A 17,926-nucleotide genomic window follows, 5' to 3' on the forward strand; every position below is an offset into this window, starting at 1 on the left:
GAACTACTCACGCATCATCGGAGAGGCACCAATGTAGGTGGTGAACCCCATCCGAGATGGTGTCTAGATTGGATCTGGTGGTTCTGGACTCTGTGGCAACTGGATGAATATTTCGTCGACTCCCCTAGGGTTTTGGGAATATTGGGGTATTTATAGAGCAAAGAGGCGGTCTGGGGGCACCCAAGGTGGGCACAACCCACCATGGCGCGCCTGGGCCTCCTGGCGCGCCCTGGTGGGTTGTGCTCTCCTCGGAGCACCCCCTAGGCGCAGCCAGGGCCCATTATGTTCCTTCTGGTCCAAAAAAATCTCCATAAAGTTTCGTTGCGTTTGGACTCCGTCTGATATTGATTTCCTGCGATGTAAAAAACATGCAGAAAACATCAATTGGCACTTGGCACTATGTCAATAGGTTAGTACCAAAAAATGATATAAAATGACTATAAATGATTATAAAACATCCAAGATTGATAATATAACAACATGGAACAATCAAAAATTATAGATACGTTTGAGACATATCTGCATCCCCAAGCTTAACTCCTACTTGTCCTCGAGTAGGTAAGTGATAAAAAAGAATTTTTGATGTGGAATGCTGCCTAACATGGCATATCATATTTTTTCTTTATAGCATGGACATTTGGAATTTTTATGTGATTCAAAGCAATAGTCTAGTTTTGACACGATAATTTAAATACTCAAGCATCTCAACAAGCAACCATGTATTTCAAAATATCGACGCTAAAATAAGTTATCCCTAGCCCATCATGCTCAACCATTGATCCATTCATGAAATACACTCGCATATTAGCTACACCCAGTACTTAAGTATGATCATATTGCCTCCTAGTTGGTGCTTTTGTAAGAGAGATGGAGACTCAAATTCAAAATAAAAATTGCATAAAGTAAAAGAAAGGCCCTTCACAGAGGGAAGTAGGGATTTGTAGAGGTGCCAGAGCTCAAAGCGAAAACTTAGAGACAAAAACATTTTGGGAGGTGTATCCATCCCACCAACGAGAACGACTTAGAGTTCCCAACACTTTCCATGCTAGATATATCATAGGCGGTTCCCAAACACAAAATAAAGTGAATTCCTTTTTCCACCATACTTTCACTTTCCATGGCTAGCCGTATCCACGGGTGCCTTCCATACCAACACTTTCCAAGGAATTTATTATTTGACAACATAAAGTTTACTCATTTTTTTCATTTCGGGACTAGGCATCCCTAATACCTTTGCCTTACTCTCGTGCAATGACAAGTGAATAAACACTCATCGTGAGAATAACACATCTAGCATGGAAAATATTAGCCACCCATCACCGCTCCGCGAGCGAAACGAACACACAAAAAGAGAAGTTTATTTTGAAAATTAGAGATGGCACATACAGATTTTCTTAGAACGGCAAAAGAATACCGCATATAGGTAGATATAGTGGACTCATGTAGCGAAACTGGTTTAAAGGATTTTGGATGCACAAGTAGAGATCATACTTAGTGCAAAATGAAGGCTAAGCAAAATATTGAGAAGAGACCAACCAAGAAATGGATAATCTCATAAGAAAGCATTAGGCATAATTAACACTGAATAATGCACCACAAGTAGGATATAATTTCATTGCATGACTATTGACTTTCGTGCTTGCATAGGGAATCACAAACCTTAACACCAATATTCTTACTAAAGCATAATTACTCATCAACAAAACTCACATATCACATCATCATATCTCAAAACTATTACTAAGAATCAAGTTTATTTTGTCCAATGATCTTCATGAAAGTTTTTATTATATCCTTCTTGGATATCTATCACTTTGGGACTAATTTTCATGTGTTGCTTTTCATAAGCTCAAACAAATATAAGTGAAGATCATGCACATAAAATTTTTCTTTCTCTCAAAATAATTTAAGTGAAGCAAGAGAGAATTTCTTGAAAATTTTACTAACTCTCAAATAAATCTAAGTGAAGCAAGAGAGCATTTCTTCAAAAAAAATAAGCACACCATGCTAAAAAAGATATAAGTGAAGCACTAGAGCAAGTCCATAGCTCATAAAAATGTAAGTGAAGCATAGAGAGCAATTCTAACAAGTCATGACATAATTTTGGCTCTCCCAAATAGGTGTGTCAAGCAAGGGACCAAGACTTAAAACACAAAATAAAACAAGCAAACACTCATATCATACAAGACACTCCAAGCAAAACACATAGTATGTGACAAATAAAAATATAGCTTCAAGTAAAATACCGATGGTCGTTAGAAGAAAGAGGGGATGCCACTCGGGGGCATCCCCAAGCTTAGTTGGTTGCTCATTTTTGGATAATAGCTTGGGATGCCAGGGCATCCCCAAGCTTAGGCTCTTCTACTCCTTATTCCTTCATCCATCATAAGATAACCCAAAACTTGAAAACTTCAATCACACAAAACTCAACAAAACCTTTGTGAGATCCATAAGATAACAAAATAAATCACTACTATAAGTACTGTACCAAACCAATTCATATTTTGTTTCTACATTATATCTACTGTATTCCAACTTTTCTATGGCAAAAACTCATCAAAGAAAACCATAGAGCCATCAAAATAAGCACACAACACAAAGAAAACATAATTTGTCAAAACAGAATAGTCCATAGCAATCTGACTATTTCGAAAACTTGTGGAACTCCAAAAATTCTAAAAAATTAGGACAACCTGAGCAATTTTTATATTGATCTACTACAAAAGGAATTGGCATTTTATCACGCTCTGGTAAAAAAATACGAATTGTTTTCGTGAGGGCAAAGTTTCTGTTTTTTCAGCAAGATCAAACAACTATCACCCAAGAAGATCCTAAAGGCTTTACTTGGCACAAACACTAATTAAATCACAAAAAACACAATCATAATAGTAGCATAATTCTGCTAACACTCAAGAACAGGAAGCAAAAATCAAAAATAAATTTTATTCATTGGGTTGCTTCCGAACAAGCGCTATAGTTTTACGCCCTTAGCTAGGCATAAAGCAAGGATCTAAGTTTTGTCATCCTTCTTCTTAACTTTCTGAGAGGTGTTTTCATCATGGGGTTTTGTAAACACAAAAAAAACATCTTATTCATAGAAACCTTAGCGTTCCTAAGTTGGTGTTCATCATAACCCTTTTGATTCCCCGCAACAATCCAAGAGTAATGTTGATTAACATTATTGAAAACTTGTTGGATTTTATCTAAAATGGGGACTTCCTTTTTAAGATTCTCATCAAAGATTTTATTGTCCCCAAGCAAATGTCTTAAAGCATAGTCACTGTTGTAAAGAATTTCATCTATCACAGGTTTTTCACGATTCATACCATAAAAATCAAAGATTTCCCTAGCTTCCCGTATTATGTAATCAAATTCATTCATAAGGACAAGGATGGCCAACTTTTTAGCCCTAGGATTCTTTATAACGGGAAGCTCAAAAAACAATCTATGCAAAGTAGGATCGGTACAAATAAATTTACTTTCAAGCTTCAAAACTAGTGCTGAAATAGCATCCGCATAAGATCTAGTAGTTTTAAGTATAGGAGCATCATCAAGACTCAAATTTCCCACACAATTGAAAAATTCTTGGATACGTTCTTTTCCCATAACATTCCCTTGCCCCAAGATAAAAGTTTTAGCATCCAGATTTCCCGTACGTCCAATCTTAGGAGTTAGGCCATCATCTGTTGGTGCCATACCGAAATCACTCATGATTGCAAGCAAAGGATAGATCTGACGATAAAACGGCGAACGGAAAAGAGGGACGAATAAAACGACAAATTTTTGTGAAGTGGGGGGAGAGAAAAACGAGAGACAAATGGCAAATAATGTAAATTGCGAGGCGATGAGATTTGTGATTAGGAACCTGGTATATGTTGAAGATGCTCCCCGGCAATGGCGCCAGAAATTCCTTTTGATGTCACTTGAATCTACTTCGGTATTTCCCCAAAGAGGAAGGGAAGATGCAGCACAACGGCGGTAGGTATTTCCCTCAGATATGAAACCAAGGTTATCGAACCAGTAGGAGAACCAAGCAACACAATGTAAACGTCACCTGCACACAAATAACAACTACTCGCAACCCGACGTGTAAAAGGGGTTGTCAATCCCTTTCGGGTAGCGGCGCCTCAAGATAGGCAAACGGACGTGAGATAAATTTGTAGTAGATTGATAGATCGAACGCCAAACAAAATAAATAAGAATAAATTGCAGCAAGGTATTTTTGTATTTTCATTTTAATGGATATGAAAATAAATGCAAAGGAAAAGTAGATCGCAAAGGCAAATAATATGAGAAAGAGACCCAGGGGCCGTAGGTTTCACTAGTGGCTTCTCTCGAGAAAAATAGCAAACGGTGGGTGAACAAATTACTGTTGGGCAATTGATAGAACTTCAAATACTCATGACGATATCCAGGCAATGATCAGTACATAGGCATCACGTCCAAGATTAGTAGACCGACTCCTGCCTGCATCTACTACTATTACTCCACACATCGACCGCTATCCAGCATGCATCTAGTGTATTAAGTTCATGGAGAAACGGAGTAATGCAATAAGAACGATGACATGGTGTAGACAAGATCTATCTATGTAGAGATAGACCCCATCGTTTTATCCTTAGTAGCAACGATACATACGTGTCGGTTCCCCTTCTGTCACTGGGATCAAGCACCGTAAGATCGAACCCACTACAAAGCACCTCTTCCCATTGCAAGATAAATAGATCAAGTTGGCCAAACAAAACCCAAATATCAGAGAAGAAATACGAGGCTATAAGCAATCATGCATATAATAGATCAAAGAAACTCAAATAACTTTCATGGATATAAGAAGATAGATCTGATCATAAACTCAAAGTTCGTTGATCCCAACAAACACACTGCAAAAGAGTTACATCATATGGATCTCCAAGAGACCATTGTATTGAGAATTCAGCGAGAGAGAGAGAGAGAGAGAGAGAGAGAGAGAGAAAGCTATCTAGCTACTAACTATGGACCCGAAGGTCTACAAAGAACTACTCACGCATCATGGAAGAGGCACCAATGGAGGTGGTGAACCCCATCCGAGATGGTGTCTAGATTGGATCTGGTGGTTCTGGACTCTGCGGCGGCTGGATGAATATTTCGTCGACTTCCCTAGGGTTTTGGGATATTGGGGTATTTATAGAGCAAAGAGGCGATTCGAGGGCACCCGAGGTGGGCATAACCCACCAGGGCGCGCCTGGGCCTCCTGGCGGGTTGTGCTCTCCTCGGAGCACCCCCAGGCGCAGCCAGGTCCCATTATGTTCCTTCTGGTCCAAAAAAAATCGCCGTAAAGTTTCGTTGCATTTGGACTCCGTTTGATATTGATTTCCTGCGATGTAAAAAACATGCAGAAAACAGCAACTGGCACTTGGCACTATGTCAATAAGTTAGTTCCAAAAAATGATATAAAATGATTATAAAACATCCAAGATTGATAATATAACAGCATGGAACAATCAAAAATTATAGATACGTTGGAGACGTATCATGTTACAAGGTGTGAAGTTGAGTCAGACTCAATGCCCGGCCACTGCAGAAGATAGAGAGAAAATGAAAGTCATTCCCTATGCCTCAGCTATAGGTTCTATCATGTATGCAATGCTGTGTACCAGGCCTGATGTGCCCCTTGCTATAAGTTTAGCAGGGAGGTACCAAAGTAATCCAGGAGTGGATCACTGGACAACGGTCAAGAACATCCTGAAATACCGGAAAAGGACTAAGGATATGTTTCTCGTTTATGGAGGTGACGAAGAGCTTGTCGTAAATGGTTACGTCAATGCTAGCTTTGACACTGATCCGGATGACTCTAAGTCGCAAACCGGATACGTATTTATATTGAATGGTGGAGCTGTAAGTTGGTGCAGTTCCAAGCAGAGCGTCATGGCGAGATCTACGTGTGAAGCGGAGTACATAGCTGCTTCGGAAGCTGCAAATGAAGGAGTCTGGATGAAGGAGTTCATATCCGATCTAGGTGTAATACCTAGTGCATCGGGTCCAATGAAAATATTTTGTGACAATACTGGAGCAATTGCCTTAGCGAAGGAATCCAGATTTCACAAGAGAACCAAGCACATCAAGAGACGCTTCATCTCCATCCGCGATCAAGTCAAGGAGGGGAACATAGAGATTTGCAAAATACATACGGATCTGAATGTTGCAGACCCGTTGACTAAGCCTCTTCCACGAGCAAAACATGATCAGCACCAAGACTCCATGGGTGTTAGATTCATTACAATCTAATCTAGATTATTGACTCTAGTGCAAGTTGGAGACTGAAGGTAATATGCCCTAGAGGCAATAATAAAGTTGTTATTTTTATTTCCTTATATCATGATAAATGTTTATTATTCATGTTAGAACTGTATTAACCGGAAACTTCATACATGTGTGAATAGATAGACAAAACAAAGTGTCCTTAGTATGCCTCTACTTGGGTAGCTCGTTAATGAAAGATGGTTAAGTTTCCTGACCATAGACATGCGTTATCATTTGATAAACGGGATCACATCATTAGGAGAATGATATGATGGACAAGACCCATCCGTTAGCTTAGCATAATGATCGTTAAGTTTTATTGCTATTGCTTTCTTCATGACTTATACATATTCCTTTGACTATCAGATTATGCAACTCCCGAATACCGAAGGAACACCTTGTGTGCTATCAAACGTCACAACGTAACTGGGTGATTATAAAGATGCTCTACAGATGTCTCCGAAGGTGTTTGTTGGGTTGGCATAGATCGAGATTAGGATTTGTCACTCCAAGTATCGGAGAGGTATCTCTGGGCCCTCTCGGTAATGCACATCATGATAAGCCTTGCAAGCAATGTGACTAATGAGTTAGTTGCGGGATGATGTATTACGAAACGAGTAAAGAGACTTGCCGGTAAGGAGATTGAACTAGGTATGAAGATACCGACGATCGAATCCCTGGCAAGTAACATACCGATGACAAAGGAATGACGTATGTTGTCATTTTGGTTTGACCGATAAAGATCTTTGTAGAATATGTAGGAACCAATATGAGCACCACCTTATGGTCTCGGAGGCGCTGGAGTGGGTCCTTGAGGATATGAACAAATGGATGAGATCTTTTTTCTAGGCCGGCAAGGACAAGTGTAATGGAGGACAGTGCCTGGTAGCTTGGGAAAAAAATTGTCGTCCCAAAACCGTTGGGGGGCTGGGCATCAAGAATCTGAAGTGGCAGGCGATCGCACTCAGAGTTAGATGGGAGTGGCTCAAGAGGACCGATACCCAACGCCCGTGCCAAGGCCTGCCGATGATGAGAGACGAGGAGGCTAAAGCGGTGTTCGACACCTTGGTCGACATCAAAGTTGGATCGGGCGAGCGGGTACTCTTTTGGAAGGACAGATGGATTCACGGAGCAGCGGCAGCGGACATTGCACCATTGCTGGTCACCTTGGTACCAGCCAGGACGGTGAACAGACGCACGGTGTGTCAGGCCCTCGACGGCGCTAGCTGGACACAGGACTTCGAGGGTAACACCTCCTTCACGGCCCTCATTCAGCTCATGCACCTTGCGCACGCGATAAACACGGTGCCAAGGGATCCAGATCAGCCTAACAGCTTCACCTGGCCGCTCACGACGTCAGGCTCCTACTCAGCCAAGTCGGTCTATCATTACCTTTGCTCGGAGCTGACCAGATCGCCAACCGCAAGCTGCACTTGGAGGAGTTGGGCACCGCTCAAATGCAAACTTTTCATCTGGCTTGCTTTGCAGAACCGTCTGTGGACATCTGACAGGAGAGCCAGGCACGGGCTACAAGATGAACCGTCGACTTGCTATACGTGCTTGCAAGCGGAGGACAATGTGGCACACATCCTGGCTCACTGCACCTATGCTCAGGAGGTGTGGCACAGGGTGTTTGGCCTTCTCCACCTCAACATACAGGGGCCGCTGGAGACGGTCGAGTTCACGGAGTGGTGGCTTACCGCGCGTACAAGTTTCTTTAGGGCTGATCGGAGAGGGTTTGACACGATGGTGACTGCGGTTGCATGGGCATTGTGGAAGCAGAGGAATGCCAGAGTCTTCAACAAGGTCATGAACAAAAGACTGCGTCTGATCTTCCATTCATGATCCTCGACGAAATCGCGGAGTGGAAGATGGCGGGTGTGGGTGTAGGTGGGCTACAACGTTTTGTGAGAAGTTAGCATATAGAGGAGTTGGAGTTGTGTGCGTTTTGTGTCCTTCGTGTTCGCACCCAGGACACTATCTTGTAAATACTTTTCTCTCTTCTATAAAGCTATGGTATGCCATTGGCATACTCTCGAAAAAAATGAGCATCCAGGTTCCGTTGTTGGTTATTGATCGGAGATGTGTCTCGGTCATGTCTACATAGTTCTCAAACCCGTAGGGTCCGCACGCTTAACATTCGATGATGATTTGTATTATGAGTTATGTGTTTTGGTGACCGAAGATTGTTCGGAGTCCCAGATGAGATCACAGAGATGACGAGGAGTCTCGAAATGGTCTAGAGGTAAAGATTGATATATTGGACGAGAGTATTCGGACACCGGAATAGTTTCAGAGCGTTTCGGATATTTTTCGGAGTACCCAGGGGTTACCGGAACCCCCCGGGAAAGTAATGGGACAACTGTTGGGGAACGTAGTATTTAAAAAAAATCCTACGATCACGCAAGATCTATATAGGAGAAACCTAGCAACGAGCGGGGAGAGTGTGTCCACGTACCCTCGTAGACCGAAAGCGGAAGCGTTTAGTAACGCGGTTGATGTAGTCGAACGTCTTCACAATCCAACCGATCCTAGCACCGAACGTACGACACCTCCATGTTCAGCACACGTTCAGCACGATGACGTCCCTCGAGCTCTTGATCCAATTGAGGACGAGAGAGAGTTCCGTCAGCACGACGGCGTGGCGACGGTGATGATGAATTTACCGGCGCAGGGCTTCGCCTAAGCACTACGATGATATGACTGAGGTGGTAAGCTGTGGAGGGGGGCACCGCACACGGTTAAGAGAATACTTGTTGTACCTTTGGGGTGCCCCCTCCCCCGTATATAAAGGAGGGGAGGAGGAGACCGGCGGCCTAGGAGGGGCGCGCCATAGGGGAGTCCAACTAGGATTCCCAATCCTAGTTCCTTCCTTTCCAACAGAGGGAGAGAGGGAAAGAGGAGTAAGGGGAGAAGGAAAGAGGGGGGAGCCGCTCCCTCCCTAGTACAATTCAGACTTGCCATGGGGGGGAGGGGGGCGGGCGCGGCCTCCCTTGTGGCCCTTCTCTCATTTCCACTAAGGCCCATTACTTCCCCGGGGGGGGGGGGGGGGGGGGGTGGTTACGGTAACCTCCCGGTACTCCTAAAAATACCCGAATCATTCCGGAACATTCCGGTGTCCGAATATAACCTTCCAATATATCATTATTTATGTCTTGACCATTTCGAGACTCCTCGTCATGTCCGTGATCTCATCCGGGACTCCGAACAAACTTCGGTCATCGAATCACATAACTCATAATACAAATCGTCATCGAACGTTAAGCGTGCGGACCCTACGGGTTCGAGAACTATGTAGACATGACCGAGACACATCTCTGGTCAGTACCAATAGTGGAACATGGATGCTCATATTGGCTCCTACATATTCTACGAAGATCTTTATCGGTCAAACCGCATAACAACATAAGTTATTCCCTTTGTCATCGGTATGTTACTTGCCCAAGATTCGATCCTCGGTATCCTCATACCTAGTTCAATCTCGTTACCGGCAAGTCTCTTTACTCATTTCATAATGCATCATCCCGTAACTAACTCATTAGTCACATTGCTTGCAAGGCTTATAGTGATGTGCATTACCGAGAGGGCCCAGAGATACCTCTTCGATACACGGAGTGACAAATTCTAATCTCGATCTATGCCAACTCAACAAACACCATCAGAGACACCTGTAGAGGATCTTTATAATCACCCAGTTACGTTGTGACGTTTGATAGCACACAAAGTGTTCCTCTGGTATTCAGGAGTTGCATAATCTCATAGTCAGAGGAATATGTATAAGTCATGAAGAAAGCAATAGCAATAAAACTAAACGATCATTATGCTAAGCTAACGGATGGGTCTTGTCTATCACATCATTCTCTAATGTTGTGATCCCGTTCATCAAATGACAACACATGTCTATGGCTAGGAAACTTAACCATCTTTGATTAATGAGCTAGTCAAGTAGAGGCATACTAGGGACACTCTGTTTGTCTATGTATTCACACATGTACTAAGTTTCCGGTTAATACAATTCTAGCATGAATAATAAACATTTATCATGATATAAGGAAAAATAAATAACAACTTTATTATTGCCTCCAGGGCATATTTCCTTCACCAACATGGGCCATAGGAGAGAGAGAGGGGAGCCCACAAGGGATGGCGCGCGGGCCCCCATGGGCAGTCCGAATTGGACAAGGGGAAGGGGGCGCGGCCCCCTTTCCTTCTCCCTCTCCCTCTCCTTCCCGTTTCCCCCTTCGAAAGAAAGGGGGGACCGACTAGGACTAGGAGTCCAAGTCGGTGCCCCCCCATGGCGCGCCCCTAGGGCCGGCCTCCTCCCTCTCCTCCTTTATACGGGGGCAGGGGGAACCCCAAAGCACATCAATTATTCTCTTAGCCGTGTGCGGTGCTCCCCTCCACAGTTTACTCCTCCGGTCATGTTGTCGTAGTGCTTAGGCGAAGCCCTGCGCGGATCACATCACCATCACAGTCACCACGCCGTCGTGCTGACGAAACTCTCCTTCGACACTCTGCTGGATCAATAGTTCGAGAGACGTCATTGAGCTGAACGTGTGCTGAACTCGGAGGTGCCGTACGTTCGGTACTTGATCGGTTGGATCACGAAGACGTTCGACTACATCAACCGCGTTAACTAAACGCTTCCGCTTTCGGTCTATGAGGGTACGTGGACACACTCTCTCCCTCTCGTCGCTATGCATCTCCTAGATAGATCTTGCGTGATCATAGGAAAAATTTGAAATTGCATGCTACGTTTCCAACAATAAGGAGAGGTCGTTCCTCCTGATACAACAGACCGAAACAACATATAATTGGACATTTAATAAATCAATAAAAAATCAAGAATTATGGAAAGAAGTGCCAGGTTGACTCGAACATGGAGCAGAATTAGATGCATAATACAATAGATCAAACCAACCTGTAACCCATCATGCATGTAATAAGTCGAAAGATAAATTCTAGCTACAATGATGGTTGTTCCTCATGGTGAGGCTCGTGAGGAAATGGCGGAGAATCTCGTCTAGAGAGGGGCACCATGGCCTCCTTCAGTCTCCAGCTATTGCGGCGAGCTCTGGTGACCTCCAGGTGATGACCACGGACACCGGCGTCCTCCCGAGCGTCGATTCTCTTTGCCCCATCGGACAGCGAGCTGCCTTTTGTCGATGTTGTCATTCCCGTCGGTGAAGCTTCCATCTCTTTGTCTTCCTGCTTCTTGGGTTCCTCTCACCTCACATGCTCTGTGGCTGATTTTGAAGAGAAAAAACAACATAGTTCGATAGAATACGAAGCATGGGGGAGAAGTGGTACAAAAGATCTGCACCAGCGAAGAAAACATATAATAGTAACATCAACCTATGCAAGGAGAGGATATATAGGCGCATGGCAGGGCATGAGGGGGAGGCAGCCGGATTGTAACGCACATCCACCATCAGCGCTCGCCAGTAACGCACGTCCACCACCATTACGGCTCGCATCAATGATGCCTTAAATCCGTGACTGTACGTTACTCCGCTTCTTCAACCCTCCACAGACGCCGCATCGCCGTTCGCATCGCTCGGCGGATCTCTCCCCATTTCGGAGAATCGGCTGAAAAAACGCGGGAATCTCCGGCAGAAATGAAGATAATGTCTGCTTGTTCCTCCGATTCATCGATCATAATTGAGTCCAAAACGGCTCCTGGTCGAAGAGATGAAAATGCTGAACAAAAAGCTACATTACATTCTGGCCATACACATCCAGAATCGCCCGAGCGCGGCCTCCTGTTGTGTCCCGGTGGGCTCACAGGGCCCAAGCGTGGCCTTCTATTGTTTCCCAAGTAGGCCTAGTTCAACGACTGATGGGCGATTTTGTTGCTGGAGCAGCGGCCCAGCCTTTTAGCCCTTTCTAGCGATGTATGGACACTCATATGTATTTAGAAGGAAATCCAACGGCCGGAGACGGCCACAATTCTAGATCCAATGGTCGAAAACACTGATGGCCTGAGATGGTTTGGTTAGTGCGCAATTTTAATGTCTCTAAATAAGAAGCGAGGAAGAGATAACAGACACATGGCTGAGCACAGGTGGAGCCGGGGCTGGGGAGCGAGGGCGTCAGAAGAAGAGGATGCCGCAATGAGGGAAGGGCAAGGGCTAACCATGCGGCGGTGGAGCAGAAGGACAGCGCGTTGAGTGCCGAGATTAAGCATCGAGGATTTTTTGAAGACAATACAGACGCAGATGCTCATACATACACACACACTCACTCCTCTGAACGCACGCACGCAAACCCTACCCCTAACAGCACCTCCGAAAGACTGAGTTGACACATCATCTTGAGATTGACGAAATCGCCACAAACGTCTCCTCCCACTGAATGCACATCATCGGGAGGCCTGAAATAAATCGAGGAAAATGCAAGCACCAATGTCAAGTATAGGACTTGAACTCTCGTGGGCTAAAGAAGAACCATCCAACCACATGTTGGTTCACGAAGCATCGGAGCTTTGAAATTGATCTCACTAACTATAGCCCCATAGCTACCTCGACTACTATTGATAATATCATGAACTACTTGCTTCGAGTCAGAAGCAATGATAAAACGTTGCAAATGTAAATCTTCAGCCAGAGCAAAGTTCTCACGCCTGGCCGCCAGAGTGGCGGGGTCATCAACTCCAGCGATAACCAACGCAGAACTACCCAGGTAATGGGCTTCTCTGTCTCGGCAGACTGCTGCAGCCGCTGCCTTTCTTGGCATTTCTATTTTGACGCTGCAGGCGCCCGTTACCAGGCTCGGCCCATGTGTAATTGCTTTTCTGTCTTCGGAGACGTAAAAAATGCGCAAGCAGAGGGGATCAACTCCGCGACCCCTTCGATGTGATGGTTACACACTAACCATCAGGCCAGCGCCCCACTTTGTGCTAATGTACTCCTCTTCTTTCATTTCTCTAGTTTTTAAGTTCGTTTTGTTCTTTTATCCTTTTCCGTTCATTCTTTTTTGTTTTCTTTAATGCATGATTTTTTCTCAAATTTCATGAATCTTTTTTCTAAATTGATCTATTTTTTAAATTATATTTGATTTTAAAAATATTGATGAACTCTTTTTACAAGATTCGATGATTTTTTTTTCAAATATGATGAACTTTTTTCAGATTTGATGAACTTTTTTCCGAATTCGATGAACTATTTTTCAAACTCGATGAACTTTTTAAATATTTGATGAAATTTTTCTGAAATCAATGAACTTCTTTCAAGTTTGATAAACTTTTTTTCTAATCGTTGAACATTTTTCAAAAATTTATGAACTTTTTTCATTAAAAAATTGACTGTTCCAAAAAAAGAATGGTTTGAAAATCTGTAATAAATAGGGCGGATTTTATGGTTCTTAAGGATTCGGTGGTTTTTTTAGCATCTGTAACCTTTATTAAATCTGGATGTTCATAGGGATACAGATGATGTCGGGCGTATTAACAAGCCACGGGTGGCGCCCGGGAGACAAAGAAACCGCAACTTTTGCAAGAGCATGCGCTTCAAAATTATGCTTCCTATTCTCATGAATGAAACGGATATTAGGAAAAAAAATCTAGCCCTATGGTTTATCTCACTCAAAACCGAAGCGAACTGGCAAGGAACATCCAAGCCTATCATGGAAATCACAGCAGCACAATCCGAAGCCACGGATATAGAGTTGAGATTGAGATCCATCGCCAAAGAAAGGGCTTCATTGCATGATTGGGCTTCCAACGAGGGCGGATCCATGAGACCCTCGAGAACTCTTGCTAAAGCTCCCAGAAAAACTCATGCTCTGTCACGGCAGACCACAGCTGTTGCGCCCCTCCTACCAGATCTGGACACGCCTCCATCTGCGTTTAGCTTCGCTTCTTCGTTGGTTGGGGGAAGCCAAACTGATGGTGTCGCTCTAGTCCTCGAATTTTCCGCTGTTACATCCAGGTCCTTGGGCTTCACATGCAAGTCCCTCCTCAGGCGTGACTTGTGCACAACATTACAATCAAGATCCACCAGAATTTTTTTGATGAAGACCGAACTGCTCAGGGGGCTTTGGTACTGCTCGTCATGGATAGCACGGCGTCGCGCCCACCATATGGCCCACATAGTGATCAAAATATGAACAACTTCCTGCTATGTTAAAGTGTCCAGTAGCCAGAACATCCAAAGTCGAGCATCCTCGGTTTGGTTTGAGATCATTACTTCTGTCAATTCCTCGTCGGCCAGAGCCCAGACACACCGTGACATATGGCAATCAAACAAAGAATGTCTCCACGTATCGACCGCCGCTTGGCATAAAGGGCAAGCCGGCGAATCTGTGATCTTCCTGTGATTCCCTCACCGGTTGGGATTGATGTCTTGGCTAGCCGCCAAGCAAATTTTTTGATTTTGGATGGAATGCTCAAATTCCAGAGTTTGCCCCAAGACTTCTTATCTGCATCAGAATCTGATTGCCCCGGAACATGCTCCAACCAGTCTGTTCGCTGTTGCTTTGTAGTTGCCAGTAAACGGTATGCAGACCGTACTGAAAAAGTGCCTCTTCTGTCATAGTGCCATGCCCAGAAATCGGCTTGAACTCGTGTACTCAAGGGGATATTCAGTATCGCTTCCTTGTCCATTGCATAAAAGTGCTCATCCAGAACATGAATATTCCAGCCCGCAGTAGTGTGGTCAAGCAACTCTGACACTACTTGCGGCGGGTTTGGGGTCTTTGGGCACACCGGCCGTAGTTTATGATCTTGCGGTATCCAGTTGTCATGCCATACACTCGTCTCGCTTCATGTCCCTATCCTTTTGATGATTCCCAATTTAAGGGTGTCACACCCTTCATGTATGGAGCGCCAGACTTGAGACGGATTGCTTCCCAAAGGATTCGGTGGTGTAGTGGCTAGCTGAATAAACCTGCATTTTACAGGCGCGGGTTCGAGTCCGCGCTGGGCCGGCCCATATAGTTCTGTGTTTTTAATCGGCAAAAAATGAACGAGCTGGTGAAGTTTCGAACCCGCGATCTCCATCTTCAATACAGAGTGAACAAACAACCACGCCAACCAGCAGGATCTGATTAATTAGATCATTTTTCCCTTTTATTCTTTACTTTTTGTTTTCTCCCTTTTTCATTTTTTTTCGTTTTACTCTTTCCTTTTCTGCTTTCTATTTTTTCTTTTTTCTTCTTCCTGGGTCAATGAATTATCTTGCAAATACGTGAACTATTTCTTCAAATCGATGAACTTATTTGAAAATTCGATGAACTTTTTCAAATTCAATGAACTTTTTTCAAATTGATGATCTTTTTTTCAAAATTGGTGAACTTTTTTGAAATTCAATGAAGTTTTTTTCAATTTCGACGATTTTTTTTAAAAATTGATTAACTTTTTTGAATTTCAATGATTTTTTTAATTTTGATCAAATTTTTTTTCAAAATAATTGAACCTTTTTCAAAATTGATGAATTTATTTTATCAAGTCGATGAACATTTTATGAAATCTGTGAACTTTTTTTCAAAATCTGGTGAACTTTTTTCAAATATTGATGAATTTTTTTCAAAATTTTGTTTTGTTAAATTCTTGGTTATTCTTAATATTATTAAGAAATCGTTCTCAAATTTATGCTTTCATTTTTCAAAAAATTATATTGGACATATAATGTGTATTTATGTTGTATTGTAATATGGTCAAATAGATTGTTTCCTGATTACAAACAGGTAAGTCAATGCGGTCAAGTGGTTATTGGCTAAGGTAGTCATCGGTGTGTGCTGAGTTCGAGTCAGGTTTCACCTAGAATTCATCTGGATGGTAATTTTTTTCGTTGCGTTTACAACTCGAATAGAAGATTATTGGGCCGGCCCGTTGCAAGTCGCCACGAGAGCTAACTAGGAGCTCCCGCTACCCCTCAAAAAAAAAAACTAGGAGCTCCCGCCTCAAAAAAAAAAAAGAACTAGGAGCTCCCGCCTTCGTTCTTCCCAAAACTGGCGCACAATGAAACGCTGCACGGGCCGGCGAACTTCTCAACTGGTTAAAAAAACAGGTAAAAAAACTGGAAAGTATTTTTGAGACAGTCTCGGACTCTCGTGTCATGCCAACCGCGTATACATATACGGCTCCCACGGCAGGGACCGTGGACGTACAGAGGCACACACGCCGCAGGCTTTCTCGTTCGTCGATCCGATATGTCACGCCGCGCACCAAGCTGCTGGTCGAGCATCCCCTCCGAGCTCGCGGGGGTCGTGCTCCGCCGCCTCCCTTGCCATGCCGACCGGGTCCGCTTCGCCGCCGTCTGCAAACAGTGGCGCGCCTCTGCGCGGCAGACCTCTCCGCCCCTGCACTACCCATGGCTCGCCTTGCCCGACCGGACATTCTACAGCCTGCCTGGCTCCGCCTTCCGGCCGCTGCCGCTCCACCTCGACCGCCACCGGCAGCTGCCGCACGCGCAGAGCTCCTGCGGCCAGTGGCTCGTGTTCGAGCGCTTCGACGGCGCCTACACGCTGGTCAGCCCCTTCTCCATGTCCACCACCATCCTGCTCCCCGGCCTCTCCGACACGTACGCCCCCAACGTGCCTCTCCGGGTCCCGCAAGACGAGCCCAAGCCGTATATGTTGAAGCTCGTCGTGTGCTCCGACGACCTCGTCGCCGCGATCGTCGATGACAACGAGGCATGGACGTATAGCAAGCTTGCCTTGTGCCGGCCAGGGGCGTCCTCGTGGTGGTCCAGCACACCCGACGAGCTTCGCCACCTCCAAGACATTGTCTCGTGCGAGGGAAAGCTCTACGCCCTCGACAGCTGGGACGGGCTCTTCTCCGTGTCCATCGCCACCGACAGGCGCACCGGCGAGCCGGCCGTGTCACGGGTCGACCACCTCATGGGTAACCCCCGCCGGGGCCGGGTCCTCGGCGACTCGCCGCGATACCTGCTAGAATCCAGCGGAACGTTGCTGTTGGTCTGCAGGGAGGATCCTAAGAGCAAGGCGGAGCGGACGACGATAGGGGGGCGTCGGATGTGGAGTGCGCTCGAGCTGCAGATGGGGACCAAGTTCAGGGTGCTCGAGGCGGACTTGGCGCGGTCGCGGTGGGCGAGGCTGAGGAGCGTGGGCGACCGCCGGATGCTGTTCGTCGGGCCATGGTGCTCCCGAGCGGTTCATGTTACCGCCGCCGCCGCCGAGCACGAGCAGGACTGTCTCTACACCGGGGATCGTATCTTCTTCACGGAGGACGCCATCGCTGGGACATACAATCATCGATACTACCACAAACAACCGGAGCCCTTCTACTGCAGCGTCTACGACATGAGGACGAGGCGGTCGGAGTTGTTCCTCGAGACGCCCGTGCGGCCGTTGAAAGGCTTCCCGGTCACGTGGCTATTCCCTCCAACTCCAAGTCAGGGATAGCTACGACTGAAGTGAATGGCCAGTTCTATCTATGCATGATGTTGGCAGGCTCTGCATGCTGGCCTCAAATACTACTCCCTCCGTTCCTAAATATTTGTCTTTCTAGACATTTCAAATGACTACCACATACAGATGTATATAGACATATTTTAAAGTGTAGATTCATTCAGTTTGCTCCGTATGTAGTCACTTGTTGAAATGCCTAGAAAGACAAATATTTAGGAACGGAGGGAGTACTTGGTCTGATGATTGCAAACCTAAGATGTATTTCCCGTCAACGTTG

General features: G+C 45.0%; 2 protein-coding genes across 2 annotated transcripts; both read left to right on the forward strand.

The window, feature by feature from the left end:
- Nucleotides 1–7,305: 7,305 nt before the first annotated feature.
- LOC141039185 (uncharacterized) lies at nt 7,306–8,124 on the forward strand. Its single transcript, XM_073506502.1, has 2 exons — nt 7,306–7,659; nt 7,768–8,124. Exons 1-2 carry the CDS (start codon nt 7,306–7,308, stop codon nt 8,122–8,124), a joined length of 711 nt encoding a protein of 236 aa, XP_073362603.1.
- Nucleotides 8,125–16,428: 8,304 nt separating this feature from the next.
- LOC109775685 (F-box protein At2g26160-like) lies at nt 16,429–17,643 on the forward strand. The gene has a single exon (XM_020334399.1). It carries the CDS (start codon nt 16,429–16,431, stop codon nt 17,641–17,643), a length of 1,215 nt encoding a protein of 404 aa, XP_020189988.1.
- Nucleotides 17,644–17,926: the final 283 nt, after the last annotated feature.

This window comes from Aegilops tauschii, chromosome 1 (genome assembly GCF_002575655.3).
Source record: "Aegilops tauschii subsp. strangulata cultivar AL8/78 chromosome 1, Aet v6.0, whole genome shotgun sequence".
Lineage (NCBI taxonomy): Eukaryota > Viridiplantae > Streptophyta > Magnoliopsida > Poales > Poaceae > Aegilops > Aegilops tauschii.

Coding starts and splice junctions, on each gene's coding strand:
- LOC141039185 (XM_073506502.1), top strand. CDS start 7,306: ATGATGAGAGACGAGGAGGCTAAAGCGGTGTTCGACACCTTGGTCGAC. Junction 7,660..7,767: donor GCTCCTACTCAGCCAAGTCG/GTCTATCATTAC, acceptor CTTGCTTTGCAG/AACCGTCTGTGGACATCTGA.
- LOC109775685 (XM_020334399.1), top strand. CDS start 16,429: ATGTCACGCCGCGCACCAAGCTGCTGGTCGAGCATCCCCTCCGAGCTC.